Source organism: Macrotis lagotis, chromosome 4 (genome assembly GCF_037893015.1).
Source record: "Macrotis lagotis isolate mMagLag1 chromosome 4, bilby.v1.9.chrom.fasta, whole genome shotgun sequence".
NCBI classification, from domain to species: domain Eukaryota; kingdom Metazoa; phylum Chordata; class Mammalia; order Peramelemorphia; family Peramelidae; genus Macrotis; species Macrotis lagotis.
The window spans coordinates 202,945,829-202,969,169 of NC_133661.1; the positions used below are offsets into that span (position 1 = coordinate 202,945,829).

General features: G+C 35.8%; 1 protein-coding gene across 4 annotated transcripts in view; it reads right to left on the reverse strand.

Moving 5' to 3' along the window:
- TMEM87A (transmembrane protein 87A) overlaps positions 1-23,341 on the reverse strand; it is a 32,641-nt gene that overhangs the window by 3,158 nt on the left and 6,142 nt on the right. Inside the window, exons 3-18 of one of the 4 annotated variants that reach the window (XM_074235187.1) lie at positions 22,321-22,412; positions 20,803-20,919; positions 19,109-19,162; positions 18,975-19,019; positions 15,891-16,008; positions 15,016-15,077; positions 13,550-13,733; positions 12,777-12,876; positions 11,894-11,987; positions 11,015-11,090; positions 7,523-7,627; positions 3,733-3,791; positions 3,425-3,528; positions 2,379-2,452; positions 2,050-2,108; positions 463-518 (exon numbers count right to left, since the gene is read on the reverse strand). In XM_074235187.1, the coding sequence (XP_074091288.1) occupies positions 463-518; positions 2,050-2,108; positions 2,379-2,452; positions 3,425-3,528; positions 3,733-3,791; positions 7,523-7,627; positions 11,015-11,090; positions 11,894-11,987; positions 12,777-12,876; positions 13,550-13,733; positions 15,016-15,077; positions 15,891-16,008; positions 18,975-19,019; positions 19,109-19,162; positions 20,803-20,919; positions 22,321-22,412 (1,399 nt within the window). Of the gene's footprint in view, positions 1-462; positions 519-2,049; positions 2,112-2,378; positions 2,453-3,424; positions 3,529-3,732; positions 3,792-7,522; positions 7,628-10,264; positions 10,338-11,014; positions 11,091-11,893; positions 11,988-12,776; positions 12,877-13,549; positions 13,734-15,015; positions 15,078-15,890; positions 16,009-18,974; positions 19,020-19,108; positions 19,163-20,802; positions 20,920-22,320; positions 22,413-23,341 lie in introns of all 4 variants that reach the window. The other 3 variants (XM_074235188.1, XM_074235186.1, XM_074235185.1) reach the window with 3 other exon arrangements.

Sequence of the window (23,341 nt, forward strand, 5' to 3'; positions counted from 1 at the left end):
CGATTTGAACCCAGATACTCCTGACTCCAGGGCCAGTGCTTTATCCACTACCCACCTAGCCACCCCTTTAACCTAATCTTAATATTAACATAACCCCTAAGCAATTCAACAGAAATGTTTCCTGAAGAAGAATATTAAAGAAAAATATTAAGCAAATTTTATTTGAAGTTAGGAAATTCTTTTGTTTATCTGAAATGTTTTTTGATGAAATAAAATCCATTTTCTCCTCCTCTGAGCTCAAAAATAAAACTGATATTACTTTTATTGGGACAACTTGAAATTAAATTACTAATTAGGTTAAATAATCTCTATTCTTTTAACCTTTCCTTATATAATTTCTAATCATTTAATCAATTTCTCTTCTGTATGAACATTGTTATTTTAACCAATTCATCAACAAAGCAACAAAATAATTCTGGCTAGTAAAAGCAGTTTTTTAAGTCATAATTCAAATATACTCACACATCTGTCACAGAAGAAGGAACATTCTCTTCTACCCATTTCAAATCATCTTCTTGCTGGAGTCAAAATTTAACAGGTATCACAAGAAAGAAAAATGAATAACACAAGAGTTAGACTAGGTAGTTTTTAAAAAATTTACCTGGTAAGTACCAAAACACAATCAAAATCTACTGAAATCCCCAAAAGACTCAATATTATTTCTCTATCATGAAAAGTAGCACCACCCCCAAAATGTCATGACTGTCAAAAAATATGATACATTTTTAAATTCCTCAAAACTTTTTTTAAAAAATCTTTTTAAGCACTAAAGTCACATTAATTTAACAGAGCGGTATTGCTAAGTGATGAATAAGTTCAGTGATTTTATTTCAAACTAAATAAATTAAATTCTTAATCTGATACATTCTTATACTCTGTTCTAATCATTGGTTTAAGTTTTGTCTGGTTTGAAAATTGTTTTTCAAGTGCATATAACCAGATAGCTAATACATTGTTCAATTTAACTGAACTAATTTCTATTCCTTCTTTCTTTTCTAATTCAGAGGATGATTTGCTGGAAGGGTAAGATATAATAGGAAATGATGATATTAAAAAACAGGTAGCGAATACAAACCAAAAGTATATTCAAATAGTTTTTAAAATTTTTTAAATTAGGGGAAGCTAGGTGGCACAGTGAATAGAGCACAGGCCCTGCAGTCAGGAGATCTGAGCTTAAATGCAGCCTCAGACACTTAATAATTACCTAGCTGTATGACTGACTTTGGGCAAGTCACTTAACCCCATTGCCTTGCAAAAAACAAAAGAAATTTTTTTAAATTATTTTCCTTCCAACATGTGATCATGTCATGAGTGACATAGGATTATGATGAATAAGACACTCTTATGTGATATTGAAATGTAATATTTTCTAAACTGCTTATTAAGAAAGTTATTGCTATAAAGCAAATAATCTTGGATAATTATTAAGGTAAAAAGATTTCGTCAAATTCGGTATATATTATCTCATATATAAGAATGGTGATTTCCTGATAAAAACTCCTGGACAAAACTATTAAGACTGGCCTGATAGAGCACAGGTCCTGAAGTCTGGAGGACCTGAGTTCAAATCAGCTTCAGACACTTAACAATTACCTAGCTGTGTGACCCTGGGCAAGTCACTTAACCCTATTGGCTTTAAATAAATAAAAATTTTTAAAAGGACTTGCCTGAAACACTTTTAGGACACTGTATAATATTAATGTATTTTTTCAAAAAATCAGCTATCTATAAAGTATTAAAAGTCTTAAAATGGGAAATGAATTATAAGTAAACATTTGCCATCTTTTAGTTTTTTCTTTTCCCATAATTCAGACTATTTCTAAACTTTAATCAAAGCTAGTCATAAATTCCAGATAAATTCAGCTTTTGTCTATAACATTGTGTTCCAAAGGATACTTCAATAAAACATAAATTATGTGGTGAGGTTAGATTTTGTTTACAATTCAAGGAATAAACCTTTAAGGACTTTAATAATATGTAAGGCTGTGAGGCATTTCACAGGATCTGGAAATAAAAGAAGGGAACTGGGAGCTGAGAGTTTATACTCACAGCTTTGTTCACTTTGCTATTTCCATTTGGTTCTTGTTTAGTGCTTCTCATTTTCATACCTTCTGCAAAAAAAAAGTTTATAAAAATTAAAGAGAACAGTTAGCTCTATGGGACACAGACCAGCAAGGAATACAAAAATAAATCCAGAAGTACCGTTATGGACAAGAAACTGTTAAAGCACATGCCATGGATAAGAAAATTACTTGAAATGATGATCCAGTTTCCTTATATGAAATTATGTTAAACCTAAGAATAAATTGTACCTATTATTCTAAATCTAATATCCCATCATTTTTAAAAAGAAAGCACAAAGTGAATTTTATACCTACCAAAGCTTTCTTTCAGCATGGGTTCTTTCTGTTCATCATCTTCCTCTTCTTCAGACAATGGTGAAAAGGCAAACCTATGGCAAAAATGTGGGAAAAAAGAAGACAATATAAAAGAGACTCAATATTTGAATTACATAAAGAAAAATTTCATAATAAAAAAGACTTCTATAACTACATTTATATCATTCATAAAAAATAATAAAGTAGCACAAAATTTAAGTGTTGTATAGGATCTCATCAGTAATACAGTTCACTCTAGAAAGAAATTCACATTATAACATAATTCCAGAAGTACATATCCAGCCTTTTCTTGAAGACAGCCATTAAGGGAAAGCTCATCACCTTCCCAAGGTAGCCCACTCCATTTTTGGACATTTTTAATAATGAATTTTCCTCCAAAAAAAGGTCTCAATTACCTCTGTTAAAAAAGGGCAAAGTCAGCTTAGACAAACTCATAGACAACTGAAAATTTCACTGAGCCAATCTAAAGATTGAATTTCTTCCTCACCTCCCCCCCCCCCCCAAGCCTTTTTAACCAATTGGCTGTTTTCAGTTTCACCATTTTTTTTATGCCCTGACTCCATTAACAGTATTTATCAACAGTAAATACCTGAATTCAAAGCCAAAGGGGAAAAAAAAGGAAAAATGAAAAAAAGACTGAATAATTCTCAGTTATCTGATAGCCATTCCCTAAACCAATTGAGAATTAGTTTCTTAAAACTAACATCTAGATTATTAACTCCCCAATAAGTCAAATAAGTTTTCAATAAGTTAAGTTTACTAGCTCAGCATTTTATTTCCCCTTATCCTTCCAAAGAAGTGTAAGATATCCTCTATAAAAATCATTATTTTCTTCTGTAGGTTGGACAGCAGATTAAATGCTCAGTAATCCCTCACACCTCTCTTCACTTACACATAAGAATAGTGGGAAGACTTGGAAGTCCAAATTGCCCTCTGAACTAGAAAGAAATAAAGTTCACATAAAGAGATGATCCCTACCATCCCATACTGACAGCATATTAAACAAGGTAAAATAAGCCCAAAACCTTTGGTTGTTTGCAGATGGTCTCCACAGAACCATGATGGCAAATAGGATCATTGAGAATAGCAAGCGCCAAATAGCATCATCCACCCACAGCTCCTGCCAGTCCTGCAAAAAGGAAACAGAATTCCTAACAATAGGGGAATATCACTATGCCACAGAATTAAATTTGGTGAGCTATTTCCTATTCATCTCTTCACAATACCCCACAACACTCAGTACTAAGGCACAGACCTGGCCCAAATTGAATGGCTGACACATGACCTACATGCAAAAGACAGCACACTGAACAGGATACAATTAGCAACTCACCGATTGACAATCCACTAGCCTGAACTTCATGGTAGTCCAGATGATGAATACAATAGATGCTAATGGGAAACAAAGATGTCTGGTTAGAGAAGAACCACTTTGATTGACAATACTAAGTGAGAAAATGTTTCCTATCACCTCACACTCAGTCTGGCTGGTTCTCACCTATTTTAAATCCACCTGCAATAGTGTTCTACTATAATTCTCCAATCAATTACTTTAGCAAAAGACAAATGATAATGAAGGGGAAAAGATTCATATATTCTAGTAAGTTTTTACTCTCATTCCTTTAAATCTTATAATTTTTAAAGAACAGTGCTGGCATTTTTCTGGCAGCTGAAATTATCCCTCTATTTATGAATATAGGTAATAAAAAAGAACTAATCTTTTGAAAAACAGGAAAATATGAAACAATTTGAAAAGCTTAATAACAATTCAATTCAACAAAAAGGAAATCAGCAACTAAGAGCTAGACAGAAAAGAAAGAAGAAAAATGCCAATCTGTGCCTTCAAGGAGTTTACTATCTAAGAGTAGATTAGACAAGGAAAAAAAAATCAATAATCCCCTAAGAGATGATTAAGACCTAAGAGAGTGGTATTCAGATCAAGAGATTGGTAACTATTTAAGCAACAAGGAAAGGACAGGTGTAGGAGAGGCTCTTCATCAATCTTCTCAAATTCTTCTTTTGTACATTGTAGGCTTGGGGAATTTATTTTGTCCTATCAAAGTGGGAAAGGGGCTATATTGATATAAAGATACCAATTTGAGCTAGTAGTTCCAACTGTTAGACAGACAGTATTTTTTCTAGTTAAAGAGCTAGGCAAATCCCCTTGGCAAACTGGAAATACTCTAAAGTTATATTTTTATTCACAGATCTTGTTTACACAGTATGTTCATTTCTGAATAGATCCTTCCCCTTTCTCCTACAAGGAAAGACATCTTTTGGAGCAAAAAAGAAAACGAAGTTCAGCAAAACTAACCAATGTTTCAACCAAGTCTGATACTATTCCATACCCATCACCCCACCCCCACTCATTGCAAAGAAGAATGATTCATTTTCTCCTTTTTCAAGGGGTCCAGACATCTAAATCTTCCTTTATGTTCCATCCCATCTTCATACTTGAAAACTTCAATTACTTAATGATCAGTCTCCTCAAAAACCTGCCCCCCAAGTTTATCAACCTCCCTAACTTCTATGCATCTTCACTGTACTACAACCACAGTTCAGATCCCAGCAACACCCTAAACTTTCCTCCACAATTTTTAAATATTTAGTTTCCCTCCAATCACAATGATACCTAGGTCTATCTACCGTTTCTTCCCTTTACAGTCTAACCCTAGATGGTTAACTTTTTAAACCAAGCTCTGCCCTCCACTTTTGTCATCTCATCATATTGTCCTGTCAAGCCTCAGCTCTGAGACACTTTTGTCATGTGCTTTTCCTGCTCCTCCTCCAAGATGCTAAACACCATTGAAGAAAGTAATGAAACAGTGCCAGTGGGGGCAAGGATAAATTTCTTTTATTTGAGAACTATTAAGACCTTGATGCTCTACAAAAAATTCTTTTATACTTCCTTAATTAACTCTTGTTCCCTCCAGCAGCTAATATAAACAATCTCTCTCAAGCTTGCAGCACCAATACCATTGTCTCCCAGCTTAAAATGTGACAATCACTTCCTTTAAGATTAAACTTAATGTGCCCCACCCCCACCATTAAGCTTTCCCTGAGTGTTTTCCCACTCCCCAAATGACTTAGCTTTTTACTTCTCTTTGTCTCAGCAAGTACTCTGGGGAAACTGTTTGGCTAGCTAGTACCTTGCACAGATATTTTGTTATTTAAATTATAGCATGATAATAGTGAAGGTGACCCTTGGACAAATATAACTGCTACACTAAAGTAAAGAATTGTTACCAAACACTTCATAACAAAACTGGATATTAAAAAAAAAAGAAACTGTAACAGTGAAATGCTTCAAGTCATCGATACAGCACTCTTCACAGTTTATGTTATAACACTAAATAGTTACTTGTACTAGAAAATACAGTTAAAGAAACAGATGTTATATATTTTTTTTCCCAGATCACAAAGATTATAGCAAAGTTAAGATAAAAACTCTCAATTCAAGACACAAACTCCTGCCAAAATTCTAAGTCATGCCACATTTTCACTGAATAAATACTTCAAACAGTTCATGCACTTTGTTAAGCACCATGGAGAATGGAAGCTTCACAAAAGAATTATAAAACAAGATCATGTCCTGAAAAATTTTAGAACCTCCTAGGGAGGCAAAACAAAAACAGATACAAAACTAGAAAGGACTAGCCTAAATGCTCCTTATTAAAAGCATCAACACAGTTCTGTGAAAGGTGAGCTCAGCTTGAGCTGAAGTGATGAGGAAAGGCTATAAGGACCAAGGAATGTGTGAAGCAGGGGCTGAAGATTGGAGGAAATCTGAAAAAGTAGGAGCAGGAGTATTGTAGAGGAGCATCAACATAAGTAACTGATAGGGCTGGGAGCTCAGAATACCCAGGACACAATAAGACAACTGGCCTCACTGAAACAGTCTGGTATATGCAATAAGAGTGGGAAAGAAGGCTAACAAAGATGGGGGCTATAGAAAACCCCCAAAATTAGTCCTCAATACAGGGATGAAGTAATGAAAGATTACTTGTTGTCAAAACAAGAAGATAGTAATGGTAGGGAAAAGGGAAACCTAAGCAGTATTTCAAAAATAACCAAGTAAATAAGACTTGATGACACACTAACCTATAGAGAAGGCAAAAAAAACAAGGAATTCAAGACATCTCTAAGGTTTCTGATGCAGAAATACAAAAGAATCAACAGACACTGGACTGTTTTGGAGAAGAGATGACAAATTCGTTTTAAATTCTGAATTTAAAATGAAAGTAGGATATACAAGAAGAAAATGCTTTTTAGGCATTTAGAAATAGAAATCTTCTCATGAAGTAAAAATGACCAGCAATTTAGGAGAATACCCCCAACAGCAAGCTAATGCCTTGTATATATATTTGTTAATTAAGTTGAAGAATATACCTCCTTCCTTGCTGCAGAATATCATATGTATTAACTCAGAAAATGTCGCTTAGCTTTGACCCACTCCCCCCCCTTTCATTCTTGTTACAAAGGATGGTTCATTCAGTAGGGATGGGAGAAGGAAAATGAAGGTGATATAAAAAGATATCAATAAAAATTAACTTTAAAAAAGAGCCAGCACTATATATTAAAGAAACTTTGCTCAGCACAAAGGCAATAATAGTTGATATCATGAAACTAAATAAGCTTGGTAAAAGAGAATTTCAGAAGACACCTATAGTTAGGAGAGCAGGATCATTGTCAAGTTGGGTACCCTATTTTAATCCTTTACATTTCATTTTCATAGATAAATTTTCGTATCTTCCTCCACACATTTAAATTAAATCATCTGACTCTTTGGAAATTATTATTTAGGGGGCAGCTAGGTGTTGCAGTAGACAGAGCACCAGCTCTGTAATCAGGAGGACCTGAGTTCAACTTCTGCCTCAGATACTTGATACTTACTAGCTGTGTGATCCTGGGAAAGTCATTTAACCTTACTGCCCACAAAAACCCAAAAAAGAAAAAAAAATTATTTGTTCTTTATACCTATTGTTCTCTCTTCTTTTCCGGTACAACACTGAACTCTCCTTGGAAACATTTGGTTGAATTTCACACCACAGTATACCGCAACAAGAGGCTGAAAATCCCTGGATAGATCTCATTTAGAGAGATGAAAAAGCTCCATTACTTACCTGCAACTGCTAAAATTAGTGTGTTGGTGAAATGGCGATACAAAGAGAGCTTCACAATGTTCCTTCGAAGTTTAAGGAGCTTCATTGTTTGAGTCAGGCTGATGAATATGTATTGGCAGGGTCAAGGAAGTCAAAGTCAGGTGAAATAATCAGGCTAGACTTCTTTTTCTCAATCATTTTTCATTTGTGGAACACAAAATTCCTCACACCCCACCCTAAGACCACCAGCTCCCACTTACCATCACAAAGAAATACCACCAAAACTTATAAGGAGGACATTGTATTCAACATTATACCAATTAGGAGTCAAAAAGACAAAGAGAAAGAAAAATATGAAAAAGGGGAAATAGTAAAGGGAAGAAAAAGTCAAGATTGAGAGGAAATGAGACAAAGAAAAAAACATGAGCAGCAAATTCGAAATATTTAATTCAACATTTAAGTATGTACTATGTGTTGGGCATTGAGGACCCTTAGGAAGTTAATAATCTACTGGAGGATATAACAGGTACACAAAGAACTAGATAAATGATTAAAGATAAAGACAAAGGAAGACACTAATCCAGCCTCCTACAAAAACCCTTTCAGGGCTCCCCCTCATCCCAGGTCCTCCCTCAGGGTATATCTACTTTTCACACACTTCTGGGTATGTTGCCTTTCTCATTATACAGTGATTTCCTCAAAGAGCACAGCTGTTTTTGGCCTCTCTTTGTATCCCTAGTGCTTGGCACAGAGCCTGCCAAATAGTTTGCACTTAGGAGTTTATTGATAGGACTTAACTAATAGCCAGAGGTAGCAGAAAAGGCCTCCTTGAGAAAAGGGGAGCACCAGAATTGCACCTTGAAGAACTGAGGAACAGCCAAGTAAGAAACTGCCTCTCCTCCTTTAATTCCAACCCCAGATGACCCTTGCACTTCACCTGTTGTCCCTAGTCCACTGCCATGACGAAAATACTACCGTTTCCAGTTTTCCTGAGCTGTGTAGATTCCTACATATCCCAAACCTCTGGAACCTGCCTAGCAGAAGTTTGTATGAAACTTTCACTACATCATGAAGCGAGCTCCAGGTACATAATTTCAAAGAGCACAAAGACAGATCATAAATCTCCTGCTTACGTACAAGCTCCCCAAGAAAGTTGCCTCCCTACTTGAAATGGGAGAAGCAGCAGCTGCATTAAGCTGCCCCTGATCCCCATCCCTTCTCTCCATGGCATCGTCAGGCTACTTTTAATCTAGAAGTTGTAACAGACATATAAGATACCTCTAGTTATGTGACACATACCAGCCCTTGACCCTGCCACACTTTGAAAAACCACTAAGTTAAGATACAGATCTAGTCATATGGATCCAATCCCAGTTGATGGTACCTTTGTTCTCCACCTTCCCCAGACTCCTTTAGGGATACATTTGGAAAATCACTGGGCTACAACTGGACCTGGTTCTATGGTACCATCTCTCCCCCTAGAATTCTCTTTCCATTCCCCCCGCTTTTCAGTTCCCTTTTGTATGTTGTCTTTCTCCTCATTAGAATGTAAGCTCGCTAGGTGGCGTAGTGGATAAAGCACCGGCCTTGGAGTCAGGAGTACCTGGGTTCAAATCCCGTCTCAGACAGACACTTAATAATTACCTAGCTGTGTGGCCTTGGGCAAGCCACTTAACCCCATTTGCCTTGCTAAAAAAAAAAAAAAACCTAAGAAGGTAAGCTCCTTGAGAACAGATTTTGTCTTATTCTGATTTGTTCTCAGCACAATGCCTGGCATTGTTAGCATTTAATAAATGTTTGTTGCCTTGACTTCCCTTACTTAATATGCTTCCATTTCAAAACATGTCTTATGACAGCAATGCACCCAAGTTAATGGCACTTGACAAAATCATACACTTTCAACATTTCATTAGCAAGTTATTCAAGAGTGGGGCAGCTAGGTAGTGCAGTAGATAGACTACCAGCCCTGGATCAGGAGGACTGAATTCAAATCCAGTCTTAGACACTTAATAATTATCTAGCTGGGTGACCTTGGGCAAGTCATTTAATCCTATTGCTTGCAAAAAAAAAAAAGCTATCCAGGAGAAAGGTATCAGACCATTTCACACAATGAAGACACAGAGATCAACTAAAAATGACATCCAAACTGAATATATATAATAGCTCTGACAAACCAGAAAAATAACCTTACAAGAAAGAGACTGATTATCAGCCAATACTGTGCAAACAAGCTACTGTTTATGCTGGAGAATAATCTAGTTCAGCTTTATAGGCACTCAACACCTTCTTTTCAGGAAGTTTAAACCTTACTAAACAGACAAAAGGTTTTAAAACAGTCAAATCAAACTCATACTGTTCCTCAAACCACACTATGTTTAAGTCACATTTTTATAATTTCCAAGACCTCTCACAAAGTGAGTTGCCAAAGTCTAAAGGTGGCAACCACAAACACTAAGCTTTTAATTCTTCCTACAACATGTTAGCATCACAGTTGAAAACTCACAATCAAGGTGAAATCCTCACAAGAATTCTCACCAAAAATAGCTAGAAGCTGGCTCACATTTCTGTCTTATAGTCAGGCACCAGTATACTAACTTCTGATACAATAAGGATAGATTATATCCGCTTACCTGAGCTAAATAATAGCCTGTCTCCAGCACTAAGGAGCAATCGACAAAACTGGTAAAGACTTGTTGCAGAAAAATCAATGAGAACCCAACTGGGGGGGGGATGGGACTCCATCAATTAAGTCAATAAAGAAGGATATCCACCAGCACAGGGCAGTGTCTAGGAAAGCCAAGGGGATAAAGGCCAGGGAAGCAAGGTCAGTCTGGGCCTGGAGATAAAGAGAAAAAGGTAGTAAGGCAGAGATGACTAGATAGGCATAGGAAAGAAACTAGAACATAATTCTATATACATATAAGCAAACCACCACTGATCCCTACTGTAGTCAGACCATTTTTGCACTTATTCTAAATGATAACAAATAGAACCCACCTCTTATCCTTTCTAAAAACTTTCACTATGCTTTTTTCTCTGTGAGCACTTCATGTCAGCTGAACTATCATCCACAAAATAAAACAACATTCTGCTAAGTGATAAGGGAGCTATTTCTAATACAGAAAAATTATGGAGTAACTGCCAACAGAAACACAACCCTAGTCTATAATCCCCAAAGACCATCACTTCTCTTTCAATGTCATTAAAACTAAAAAAGGGAAAAAAGCCAGGCTATTATATATGAAATAATTCATATTTTGCATCTCAAGCCGAAATATTGTTTTGCCTTACTCATGTCAAAAAAATGCAACATCATTATTTCATACAGAATAATAAGAAATATGCAAGTTTTCCAGAGACACAAACTAAAACGAAGGCTAACAAGTAGTGTTATCATTTGCAACACAAAATTTGTTATAATCTGATTAATTCTGGTAGTATTAACCTTTCACTAAAAAGCAGCTTCTTCTGTAGTCTAATTCTTTATTCAACATCCAGGACTTTACTGAAAGGATATCCATAAAATAATACAGGCATCAATCGCAGAGAGGGCCAGGTTTGCTATCAGAGCCATAGGACCGTAAAAAGACTAAAGCAAGAGAAGCAGAGAGAAAATGTAAAAGGCTAAAGGGTTAAAGTTTCTAAAAGTCCATGGAAAACTTGCTGACAGTGGGCAGTAAAATACAGACTTGAAATGCAAATTGGCTTCTCAAAGACATTTTGCTTCACAGCCAACTTTTGCTGTCACTCACTAAGCCAAGTTTTTTGGGGGCCAGTTGGCATGATTTCAAATGCCAACTGGCATTTATGACTGGACTTCCAGCCTTCCATCCAAGTACATGTCTGACCAGAGAAACAATAAGAATGAATTAGGAAAAGCATTTTATGAAAACTCAGGTCCCCTTCCCATTCAAGAGAGTACTCAGTGAAAGTCAACTTCTGTCTTCCTCTCATGCAATTCTTAGTGCTTGGAAGGCTCCCCTTCCCTATTAAATAAGGGTAATTATTACATAGTTCAGAGGATGTTGTGAAGCTTAATTAGTTGCAGTTTAAAAACTGCTTTGAAAACAAAGAAACAATTATTTTATAATGAAAAGCTTCACTGACAATAGAGCCACAGCAGCATGATTCAAGAGTGTCACCCTACAGTAAGTGTGAGTCTAATCATCAAAAGACCTAAAGATTAATTCCTTGATTAGAAAGGACAGGACCATTCACTCTCATTCACTCAAGTATTTCTTAAGAAGCATGATTCAAAAGGAAAGTGGATTATAAACAGTACTTTGAAAATCAGAGCCAACGATAGTAAAATCATTTCCTCTGCACCCACTAAGGACAGAGACAAGTTGTACCTGTGCTGACCACAAAAACTCAGATTAAGAAGTTACTGACCCCAGTAACTCTGAGGACACCTTCCATGCCAGAGAACAAGAGATAGAGAGCTCCTGCCACCACTACTTTGTGAAGAGTGACTCCAAGACGAGGCCTAAAGGGGGAAAAAAAGATAAAGCTGAGCAAGAAGATCACAACACAACCTGTTTCCCCGAAACAAAATAAGTACTAAACACTATCCCATAAGAAAAGAACACAAAAAGCAGCTTAGATTCAGTGCTAGAAAATGATGGTTTCATAGGGACACTCACAAACCATTACACTTCACAAAGCTACCCCCTGAGAACAATCTCAAATCTCAACCAGATATAAAAATTCTTTCTAGGGGTTTCTATTTAGAAGAGGGGGACTTTGGGGGCCATATGGACATACAACCTAAAAAAAGAAAAATCTATTCTTACTGATTTTACATCATTTTAACTATTACCCAAAAGTTCAATGTTACACTACCAACCACTATGTTATAAATTTTTCTTAGATGCCAAAGGGGGGATGATGTGGACCCAAAGAATAAAATCAAAGGATCAACAAACACTGTCTCCAGTCCCACAGGGCACACAGGAATAAAAAGGAAACAATCCCTGTCCTAGTTGGGGGTCTCATTGTATCACAGAAGATAGTATTTACACAGATAAAAAGTACAAATAAAATAGAGGGGGGGTGCAGAGATTTTTACTAACTTTACTAATCTTCACAAATGTATGACAAAAAGTTTGAAAGCCATTTTTAGAAGACCAGTTACTTCATAATAACTGAAAAATTTTTACCCATCCAAACTATTCTCAAAGCTCTTCTCAACTAGGAGTCTGAAGTTACCAATTCTCCTTATTCCTCCATTTTAAAGGGGCTTTTGCACTTTTTATAGGAGATTGCAACTACTCACTTAACTATCCCATAGCCCAGGCTGACTATGATGACCAGAGTCCGAGCCAGAGATCGTTTCACTGCTGAGAGCAGCTCTGCAAGAATCAGGGCACCTTGGACTAGAGGGGAAAAAATATGAAAGGAGAAAATAGTGAATGAGTGTGAATGCAGATCTTTAATTTTTCATTCTCAGAAAAATCAGAGGTTAATCCTAGAAACTTCTCTCTTACAGCCATCTAAGCTGTTATCACTTATGAAGCTGCACAGTAGACTAGACTTACCTATATAATACCTCTCAAAGAACATTCACAAAAACTCCAACTCTTTTATCTTTTAAAGATGGTTTCTATTATACATATTCCTAATGAAAATGAAGTCAAGGCATTTCACAAAGGTCTTCAGACTACAAGAATTTACTATTTTAAATTACTAGCTAATGCTCCACCTAGTTAGTATGAGCCCCCTCCTACTCAGTTCATATTAATTTTTCTTTTGAAATTTTCATCATCACTGGTGACATTTCACCTTGTTGGGCATATATTGTAAATTTTGTAACAAGCTGACTACCATGGTCTTTCACTGAAGTCTCTGTATATCTAAATGTTTGGGTCATTTGCTTGAGATCTGAAATAGTGTTTCAAATTCCATAATCACAGATATTTTACATAGGATCATTCATAGCATTTGTACAGTCTGAGTTTTATCCTTGCACCATTGCCCCCCAAAAAAATTTCCTAAAAATCCAACCTGTTAATCACCCCCAAAGACCTATAAATGCTTATAGTCACATACCAGACTCTCCTTTGTAGCGAATGTTCTGGTATTCTGCATAAAAGACTGCCTTCTCTAGCATTCCCAGAAAGATAACAGCACCAATCCAAAACTGAATTCTCAGGAGATCTCGCCAGTAGCAAGCAGACCATGCCAGCCACAAAACACCAAAGAGGACGTACACGATACACATCACCATGAAGAACTGTCATCCAAGTGGATAAGAGTTAAACAGGCATATTAGGACTGAGGCCATTTCAAATTTCTAAATTTAGCAAAGCTACAGATCCTTAGCAAAAATATAAACTTGATTTTTATCAAATCACTTTTTTTTTTTTGGAGGGGGGGTTTCACCAACTCAAACAAAGGAAAGCTGTGTTTCCCCCTTCACAGAGAGAGGCCACATGAGAATACTGCTGTCAAGAGCAACTTCACTCTTTCACTAAAGGTGATTCTCTGGTTCAGTCTAAAAATATATGAAAATAACAAACAATGAGGTGGAAAAAGGACTGGGAAAGGTTGAATACAACCTGGAGCAATGAAACAAGATGAAATGATACCTTTGAAAAAAGGAGAGGAGAAAGAGAAAAATGCCCTTTGACTCAGCAATTCCACTCCTCGATCTATATCCCAAAGGGTATAGAAAGAGGAAAAGGACCTTTTTGTATAAAACATTTATGGTAGAGAACTATATGGTGGTCAAGAAGTGGAAACAGAAAGAATCCCAACAAATGGGGACTGGTTGAATAAGTGGGTTGTGATGGAATGCACAATTGTGCTATAGGAAATGAAAGAGGAGATAGTTTTAGAAAACCTGAGGGAAATTTGTATAAGCTGATGCAAAGAGAAATGAGCAGAAGTAGAACAATTTATACAATTACAATAGTATTATGAAGACTTAAGGACTCTGATTAAGATAAGGGAATCAACAACAGTCCCAGAGGATTCAAGATAAAATATGCCACCCACCTTCAGAGAGAGAGAGGTGTTGGACCCAAGAGTACAAAGTGACAGGGGCCAAGTAGAACATGGCTAATGCAGGAATTTATTTTTCTTGACTATAGTATTTGTAATAGTTTTGTTTTTCTTGCTTTTTCATTGAGTAGGAAAGGGGAAGTAGGAGGGAGAGAATTTGGAAGTAAAAATAAAACTGAATTAAAGAAAAACTTTCAAGTGGTGATGGCTTATCTAAATAATATCTTCATGATTCATAAGAAACAAACACCAAAATCTGGTCAAACTGACCCTGCTTCAGTTTTAAAAAAAATCACCTAGTCTAACTTACTTAAAAAAAGCTAACTTAATCAAAGTTAAGGGACTTGCTCAAAGTCATACAACTTAGTAGGAGGAAAGTCAACACCTAAAAACAGCATCTCCTGGGACATATGGTATCCACCTTCAACTCATGGAACAGTATTACAATATATCTGACAAATATTCACACTGAATTAATTTATTCTGTCTAGAGGTTATATAACTTTACTTACAATCATGAGGGGATAATCTGCAAGAGAGAGATATTCATAGGGACCCCTCACTTCCACAGTCACTGGCAAAAACAAAAAACAAAAAAGAACCCTCCAGTATTAAAGAAATAGTACAAAATCATCCTCTTATATTACCATAATTTAAATAGATATACTCTTATACATCTAATAAATTTAATTTAGTATATTTAAATGCTAGTAATCATTACATACCTCTGCCGCCTAAAAACATCATTACCAAGTATATTTTCATTCTCTCTTTTAATCAGAAGTAAATTTCCCTAAGTAGAAATCAAATAAAGCTATCCATGTTGAGTTAAGCCACTAGACTATCAAGATTAAAAGGGGAAACAAATAGGATGGCACAGTGCCACCAGAAAGGAATACCCTCAAGAAGAGAAATGTTTCATGACAACTTTTTTTTAAGGTGTTTGCAAGGCAAATGTTGTTAAGTGGCTTGCCCAAGGCCACACAGCTAGGCAATTATTAAGTGACTGAGGCCAGATTTGAACTCAGGTACTTTCTGACTCCAGGGCTGGTGCTCTATCCACTCTGCCACATAGCCATCCACTCTGCCACGTGACCACCCCTAATGACAACTTCTGATGGCTTTTGTGAAGAGCAAATATTAAGTGTTACATCTTTTACCACCAGTAAACATGTCATTGTTTCATGAAAGTTGAAACCTGATTTTTTTCTCTTGCTCTCTGCTCCCTATTGAAATGCAGAATTTCTTCCCAAGGATAGTAATAAAGAATATGGAATATTCTGTTTCTTACAGCAACTAAACAATGCACACAACACTAAATTGCTCAAATACTAAACAATTATTAAGAACTAATAAAAAAAAACATATAGAGGAATGGAAAACTTACTGGTAAAAAGTTTACTTTGTGGCACTTCTTTCAAAGCATCCTTTGAGGATGAAATCCCAATCTGAACAATAAAGATATATGGCCCATCTTGCCAAGTTTTAATAGCAGCATTTGTTGCCTGAAGAAAAAAAAAAATCTTTAAGTCTGTAAGAAATCAAGAACACAAACTATGCACAAGACTTCAAATTTTATTACTTAAGCCTGAAGAAAAACAAGGGGAAAATGCCTTCAATTTGGTATATTACCATTAAATCTTATTAATGCCTGAAACATATGGGCATATATGTTTGTATACAAATATGTGTAATCACATATGTTTATATGTACACATGCCTTTAACAAAACACTGATTTCAAAATTATTAAAAAAAGAACTTAACTTTTAAAATTAAGTTTTATTAAAAATGATTACTATTTCTTGGTTACAATGAGACAAGATCAATCAAAAGCATTATATGAAGTCAATTCTAAAACTAATAATTCTCTCTTCAAACTTATCAAAGATTCCATAATCTCCAAATCAAATGATCTTTTCTCAGTCTTTATCATTTTTGAACTCTCTTCAGCCTCAAATATTATCAATACCTTCAAATCTTTGAAACTTTTTCTTTCAAGATTTTCATGACCATACTCTCTTTATTTTCCTCCTCACCTTTCTTTCTCCTTTCTTCATCCAGATGACACACACTAATCATAGATTCTCTTCACCTTCTCTACTATTTCCCATCATATAGGTAGCATCTCTTTGCAGGTGATTCTAGATCTATTTGTCTACCTTTTTCTTGACCTGCAGTCTCATACCTCCAACTACCTATTTTAAACATTTCAAACTGGTTGTCTCATAGATATCTTAAATTCAGCATGTCCAAGATTGAATTTCTCTTCCCCCCAATCTCCCCCCCTACCTTCTCTAATACTGTCAAAAGTGCCATCATTCTGTCATCCCAGCTTACAACCTACACGTCATCCTTGACTTCTTCTTTCATATCCAATCAAGTGATGAGTCTGATCATTATTTCTCTTCTATACTTTCCTTCTCTCCTTTGATACTGCCTCTGCCCTGATCCAGACTCTCATCATTTCACATCTAGACAACTGCAATAGTTTACTATTTGGTTTGCCTGAAATACTCCTTTCCTATACTCCTTAAGTGTCTCCTTACTCCTTACTGCCAAATTGATCTTCCTAAAGTGCAAATGTGACCACATTAAAACAACTCCAGTGGCTATCTATTGTCTTTAGAATCAAGTATCAAATGCTCTGTTTGGTTTGGGGTTTTTTTTTAGGTTTTTTTGCAAGGCAAATGGGGTTAAGTGGCTTGCCCAAGGCCACACAGCTAGGTAATTATTAAGTGTCTGAGACCAGATTTGAACCCAGGTACTCCTGATTCCAGGGCCGGTGCTTTATCCACTGTGCCACCTAGCTGCCCTCTGTTTTTTAAAGTTGTCCATACCCTGGTCCCTTCCTACCTTTTCAATCTTCTTATGCTTTACTCCCCACTTGTGAACTCTGTCATCCAATGACACCTGTTTCTTTGTCCCTTGAACCAGACTCTCCATTTCCCAAGCCATGCCTGAAAATTCTCTTCCTATTCATCTCTGCCCCCTTGTTTGTCTGATTTCCTTGAAGTTTCATCTAAAGTCCAATCCTCTCTAAGAAGTTTCTCCCTTAATGCTAATTCCTGCCCTCTGTTGATTATCTCCAATTTATGTTATATGGATTTTATGTGTACATGATTGTTTGCATGTGTGAGTTCCTGGAAAGCAGGGACTGTCTTTTGTACCTACAGCACTGAGGGGCAGTATCTGGCGCATAGAAGGCACTCAAATAAATGACATCTGACTGACTGATCTCCTAGAACACTAGATTATATCTGGTAGCAGTTCTTTTTATCTTTCATCTGCACTAAGGGGAGAGAATGGAAAAGAAAAATTTTTAACAATTTTCACAACATGGTTAATAACAACAATCCATAAATACTGAGAATGATTTTATATAGAAAGGCAATCAGAACTATATGTATGATTCCCGCTGAGGTAAGCACATAATTAAGTTGGTTGATGAGCATTTATTAACTGTCTCCTATGTGTACTATGGAGAGTTCTGTTTCTAATATCTCTCCATTAGAGAGGCAATGTAGCATAGTAGTTAGTATTCTAGACTTGGAATCAAGAGACCAGAGGTTCAGATCTCATCTCTGACAAAGGCACTGAATATCTCTGAACCTTCTGCCACTTTCTAATACTAGAAGAGCTGATTTTCCCACACTGATATAGGGATATAGTATGACATTAAATACAAAAGGAGATCAAACTATTTGTTAAATTTGTATTTACCCCATTCTTACTGATGCCATACAAAACTACATTAATTCAAAAAAGGGCATCACTGTTAAATTCCTCATGAAAGTCCTACTGATTACAATCTAACGCTAAAATTCAATTTGGACTCTGGCTACATGAAAAAATCCCTTGCAAGAGAGGTCTTTCCAATCAATGCAAAAAATATTTGCGAACCACATAACAGTTGTAATGTATCTGAGAGCCCCTTGCTACATTAAAAGAAAGCAAAATGCTCCTTAGAATAATAGACCAGAGAGCTCTAAATCTTCATGTGACTATAAAATACTATTTATGAATGATAGTAGAACTTTCTATACAGATTTGATGCCCTGAACTTCGAACTGGACTTCAAGAACAATGTGGTCCTGCTTTATTTCCCATTATTTTAAAACTGTCTATCTGACACCAAGATCAAAATGATAGGCCTTTAATTCAGAGAACTTTAGAAAGTCTGTTAAACTAGTTTGAGCACATGACAATTTTGTCTTATTTTCTATTCTGTGTACTGAGTTTTCTCCTGAATATATCTGACCAGCACTGATAAGAATATGGGTAGAATTGACTTAGGCCAAATCCATAATCAAGTTTCCAAATTCTCTTCTGTGTCACATGACAGCAAAGATTGCCATTCTCCTTAGTTTCTTCAGATTTTTAACATACTGAAATGTTGAATTCAAAAATATATTGAAGATAATTAAAATAGGTGAGATTCAATACTCCAAGCCCCATACAAACATACTTACAGGCTTCTCTACAACAGCTGTATGGTTTGTTCCATTGTACCTAGACTACAAATAAAGAAAAAGATGATAGATTAAAGACTGAGAAACACATCTGTTGACCCTTCAAAGATTAAGAACAAGAGAAAAACAATTACCTCTTGTTTTCCTCCTGCTAGTACCACTGGATGCATAAAATCCCCAGAAAAACTCTATAAGAAAATTTAAACTTAGAATTATCAGAAAGTCTTATCAACAATCTTAAGAAAACTGGTATATCAACTCATCACAGAAACTCTTAAAAGACAGATTAATTCTAATTTCAAATGCAGCAAATGACACACATAAATATTCCTTATTGATGATATACACAACTGAATAAAGTCTAAAATTAGGAAAACTGTAATGAAATCTAATGGTCAAACTCCTGACTATACAGCTACATTACATTTATTATTTTATCACATTCCTACTCATTGCCCTTCCCATAGGTATATTTATTTCCTGAATAAATGAAACTATTAACAGGTATTATTTTTTGCTTTGGTGGAGGGGAAGAACACCATTCATTAGCACAAGTAAGTCTGACCTAGCCAAGATAAATAGCAGTTGGGAAAATAGGATCCTATATTTAGAGCCAGGAGGAATACTCGCCTTAGAGATCATCTAATCCAACTCTTTCATTTTACAAATAAAGAAACTGAAGGTTAGTTGGTTATACAAGTTAAGTAAGTGGCAGAGCCAAGATTTCTTAGGTTCTTATTGAAAATCCAGCACTCCTTCTACCAAACCATACAAACTCTTATTAATGCTGTGCTACTAGTCTGACTGGGGAGTAGAAAAATCTCTAGATTTCTTGGCTTCCAAAATAGAAGTATTCAATTTATAGTCCCAAATAGGAGACCAACACATAAAAATTTTTTCATTTTTACTTTTTTTGCATCTTTTTCATTCTTCCCCTCATCTCATGACTCTTATCCTATCAATTTCTGCAAGGTCCACAAATTCTAAATGCTGACATCTAAACAATCTTTTGAGTTCTATTATCTGACTTTTTCATCCTACTGTTAGTAACCAAATCTTCTTTTGCTATAAACGGCGCAACTGGCAACTTCTATTATCTATCCAAAGCAATTTACACATTCCTTTGCAATATAAATTTCTTTTAAGAAAAGCACAAAGAACAAAGTAAAGACTGACAGAGTGCTATCTGTGAGGGGGGTGGGGGGAGGGAAGCAAGATTGGGGGAAAACTGTAAAACTTAAATAATATCTTTAATAAAAATAAATTTTAAAAAAAGCACAAAGAATGGGGCACAGCGGATAGAGCACCAGCCCTGGAGTCAGGAGTACCTGAGTTCAAATATGACCTCAGACACTTAATAATTACCTAGCTGTGTGGCCTTGGGCAAGCCACTTAACCCCATTGCCTTGCAAAAAAATAAAAAAGCACAAATAATGTGACTTTGGGGTAACAAAGTCAAAAGTCAAAATTTTCTCTACAAATGAAACAAATAAAACAACAACCTTGAAGCATTTTCAATTTCATGTCAGCAGAAATTAAGCCTAATAAGTCTGATTCTGGAAGTGAAGTGTCAGTTATAAAGAAATGACCAAAGAATTAAAGTTTGGGGTTTTTTCCCCATTTTACATAAAAAGAAAAATAACTCTTTTTTTAAATATATCTATAAATCATTGATTGTGAAAGTATCAGTACATACCTCTAACTTGTCCTTCCTAGGTAAAATGCTCTAAAATAACCCAGTAAAGCACTGAGAATGAACAATTCTGTACAAGATTACTCTCTCTCTCATCTTATTATCCTCTGTCCCCAAACCCATTTTAAATACTACCTGGGGTTTAAAGAGTTCACTGTAGTTCTGGAACAAGGTTGGTAACATTTCATAGGACCCAGGCCAACCCTGACGTTCTTCCTTAGTGCTTCCAAAATACTTTTCTGCTTGTTCATCCTGACAAGACAAAAGACCAAGCACCAAACATTTGTTGCTTTCATAAAAAGATCTTCAGAAAATAAACTTTGGAATGAGTATAATATTAGTAGCTCCTATATCCTAAGAAATTAACATGATAATTATCTTATAAAAATTGTTATAGCACTCACGTTTATGCAGTCTGAATGTTACATGTTTTTGAAGTTTTCCAAACACCATGGGAAGGAGGCAGGGTATTTTTTTACCCCTTTTTAATTAAGGAAACAGATCCAGAGAGGTTAAGTGTCTCTCTTGTGGTCAAACAGTTATTTCTAGGTCCTATTTCTAGGTTGAATTATTTCACAAAAAAAAGGGGAACAGTGACCAATTCAGGCTTGAAAATTGCAGGATTTTTTTCTTAATAGCAAAAAATTTTAAAGCTTTTAAGTCCCCAGGGGGGAAATTCTATAGAGATTTGAACACTTCAAAGTTCCAAGAAAGTGATATTCCCAAAGAAGAATCAACTTGTCCTAAAATGACAAAAATATGTATAATTTCTCACAGACTAAGAGACCACAAAAGGATTCTGTACTTCTATTCTTCTCAGTCTAAAATCAGGCCTAAATCCTAATCTCCAGCTCTGATCTCTCTTTCAAGTTCTATTCTTAAATCTCCAATTGGCAGGTAATCTTCAGTAATCAAATATCACATTTTCATTCAAAATAATATTATATTATTAACTTGCACTATATATGAAGGGTTTGGTAAACAAAGAAATTTCACCTCATACTTTGTCCCATTTCCCTCAAATTAATATCAAAAGAATCTAAATTAATGAAATCCTATTGTATATTTGATTGGAAATCTATTAAAGGATATGCTGAGAACCTTGGAAATTCTAACATCTATCTTTCCCTCATCATTTCAATTCTCTTCCCCAAACTTCCTCCCAACCTTTTCTAAATATATGTGCAACTCTTAATTCTCTAGAAATAGTTAGTTGCATTCTAGCTGACAAAAAAGATTGTATGCAACTCTCAAAATCAAGCACCAAAGGCCAAAGGTTTTAAATATACAGCAGAGATCATACCTAAAGCTTAGTTTATGACAAACAGGTTTGACCAAGAGGCATTTACTACTTGCAGATAGAGTCAAATAATCTTTAAATAGAAATTACCAGAAAAGTACACAACAGAAAAACGGATTCCTCTGAGATTACATGAAAGAACTGGAAACAAAAACAAAATCTGACAAGGCTATTCAGAGGTAGCATACAAGTGGAGAGAGTGATCTCCAGTAATCCAGACACTGGGCTTCCTCCTGGTTCCAGCAGTGACTGGCAGCATGACGCTGGGTGAATCATTTCATCTTTCTCTACCTCAATGAGGAGGATTGGACAAGCCAGTCTCTTCTAACACTGTATAATTCTGTGTCACTTACCCCAAAGTTGAAGACTTCATTGAAACAGTTACAAGAACGCAAGTACCAGGTCACATTGAAACTCAAGGATGGATCACAAGGTTCTCCTTCAACTATAAGAGAAAAGATGTGTGTAAATCAAAGCAATTCCCACGCAAAATAATTTTCCTATCATAGTGCCCTAAATGCCATTTACTCTTTGAAAAACATTAAAGAACAGCATCCTCATTCTGAAGACACACTAAGTAGAAACACGCTAATATTAAAGCCCAAAACAGATAGAACTGCTGCTGTCCAAAAGTATGGCCTACAGGGCAGTGATGCCCTATATGTATGGTTTCCAATTTCGAGAGACTAGATATTCTAATGCCCTGAAGCCTCCCCAATCCCTGGTACTGTGTCACAGAAGAATCTACAGGTGATACCAGCAGACAAAAATTAGGTGTGTCTACTGAGACAGATCAATATTTATTATTCATCTATTATCTAAGGTCCAAGCCACCTACTATACAAGTCCTAGATACTGTCATCAGGTTTGAAGAAGTTAACAAAAAAAAAAAGCAGATGACACAGTTCCTGTCCTTAAGATTTTCACCTAGTTAGGGAGATAAGCTATAAATAACTGACAAATTAAATTACCATGTAAGTTTATAACAGTATAAATCAATTCAAGCCAATAAATATTGCAAGGAAGGCACTGTGCTGGGCACTAATTAGAGATATAAAACCAATCAAGAAGCCTATGGGGCAATCCAGCGAGTATAAAGATAAGCAAGGGGAAAAGAACCAACTATGGGGAATGAGGAAAATAGAGGTGAGGAAGGCTTGTATTTCAGGCATGAGAGGTTCATTTGTATGTGAAGGATGAGGCAGAAAGAATAGGTCAGTCTGCCTGGAACACAGAACCTGTGAAGAGTATTATGAAGGATGTCTGTGAAGGCAGATTAAAACCAGACAGTGGAGGGCTTTTAAACGTCATTCCAAGAAGTCAATATTTTAGCCTGAAGGCATAAGGAAACCACTGAAGATTTCTGAGAAGGAA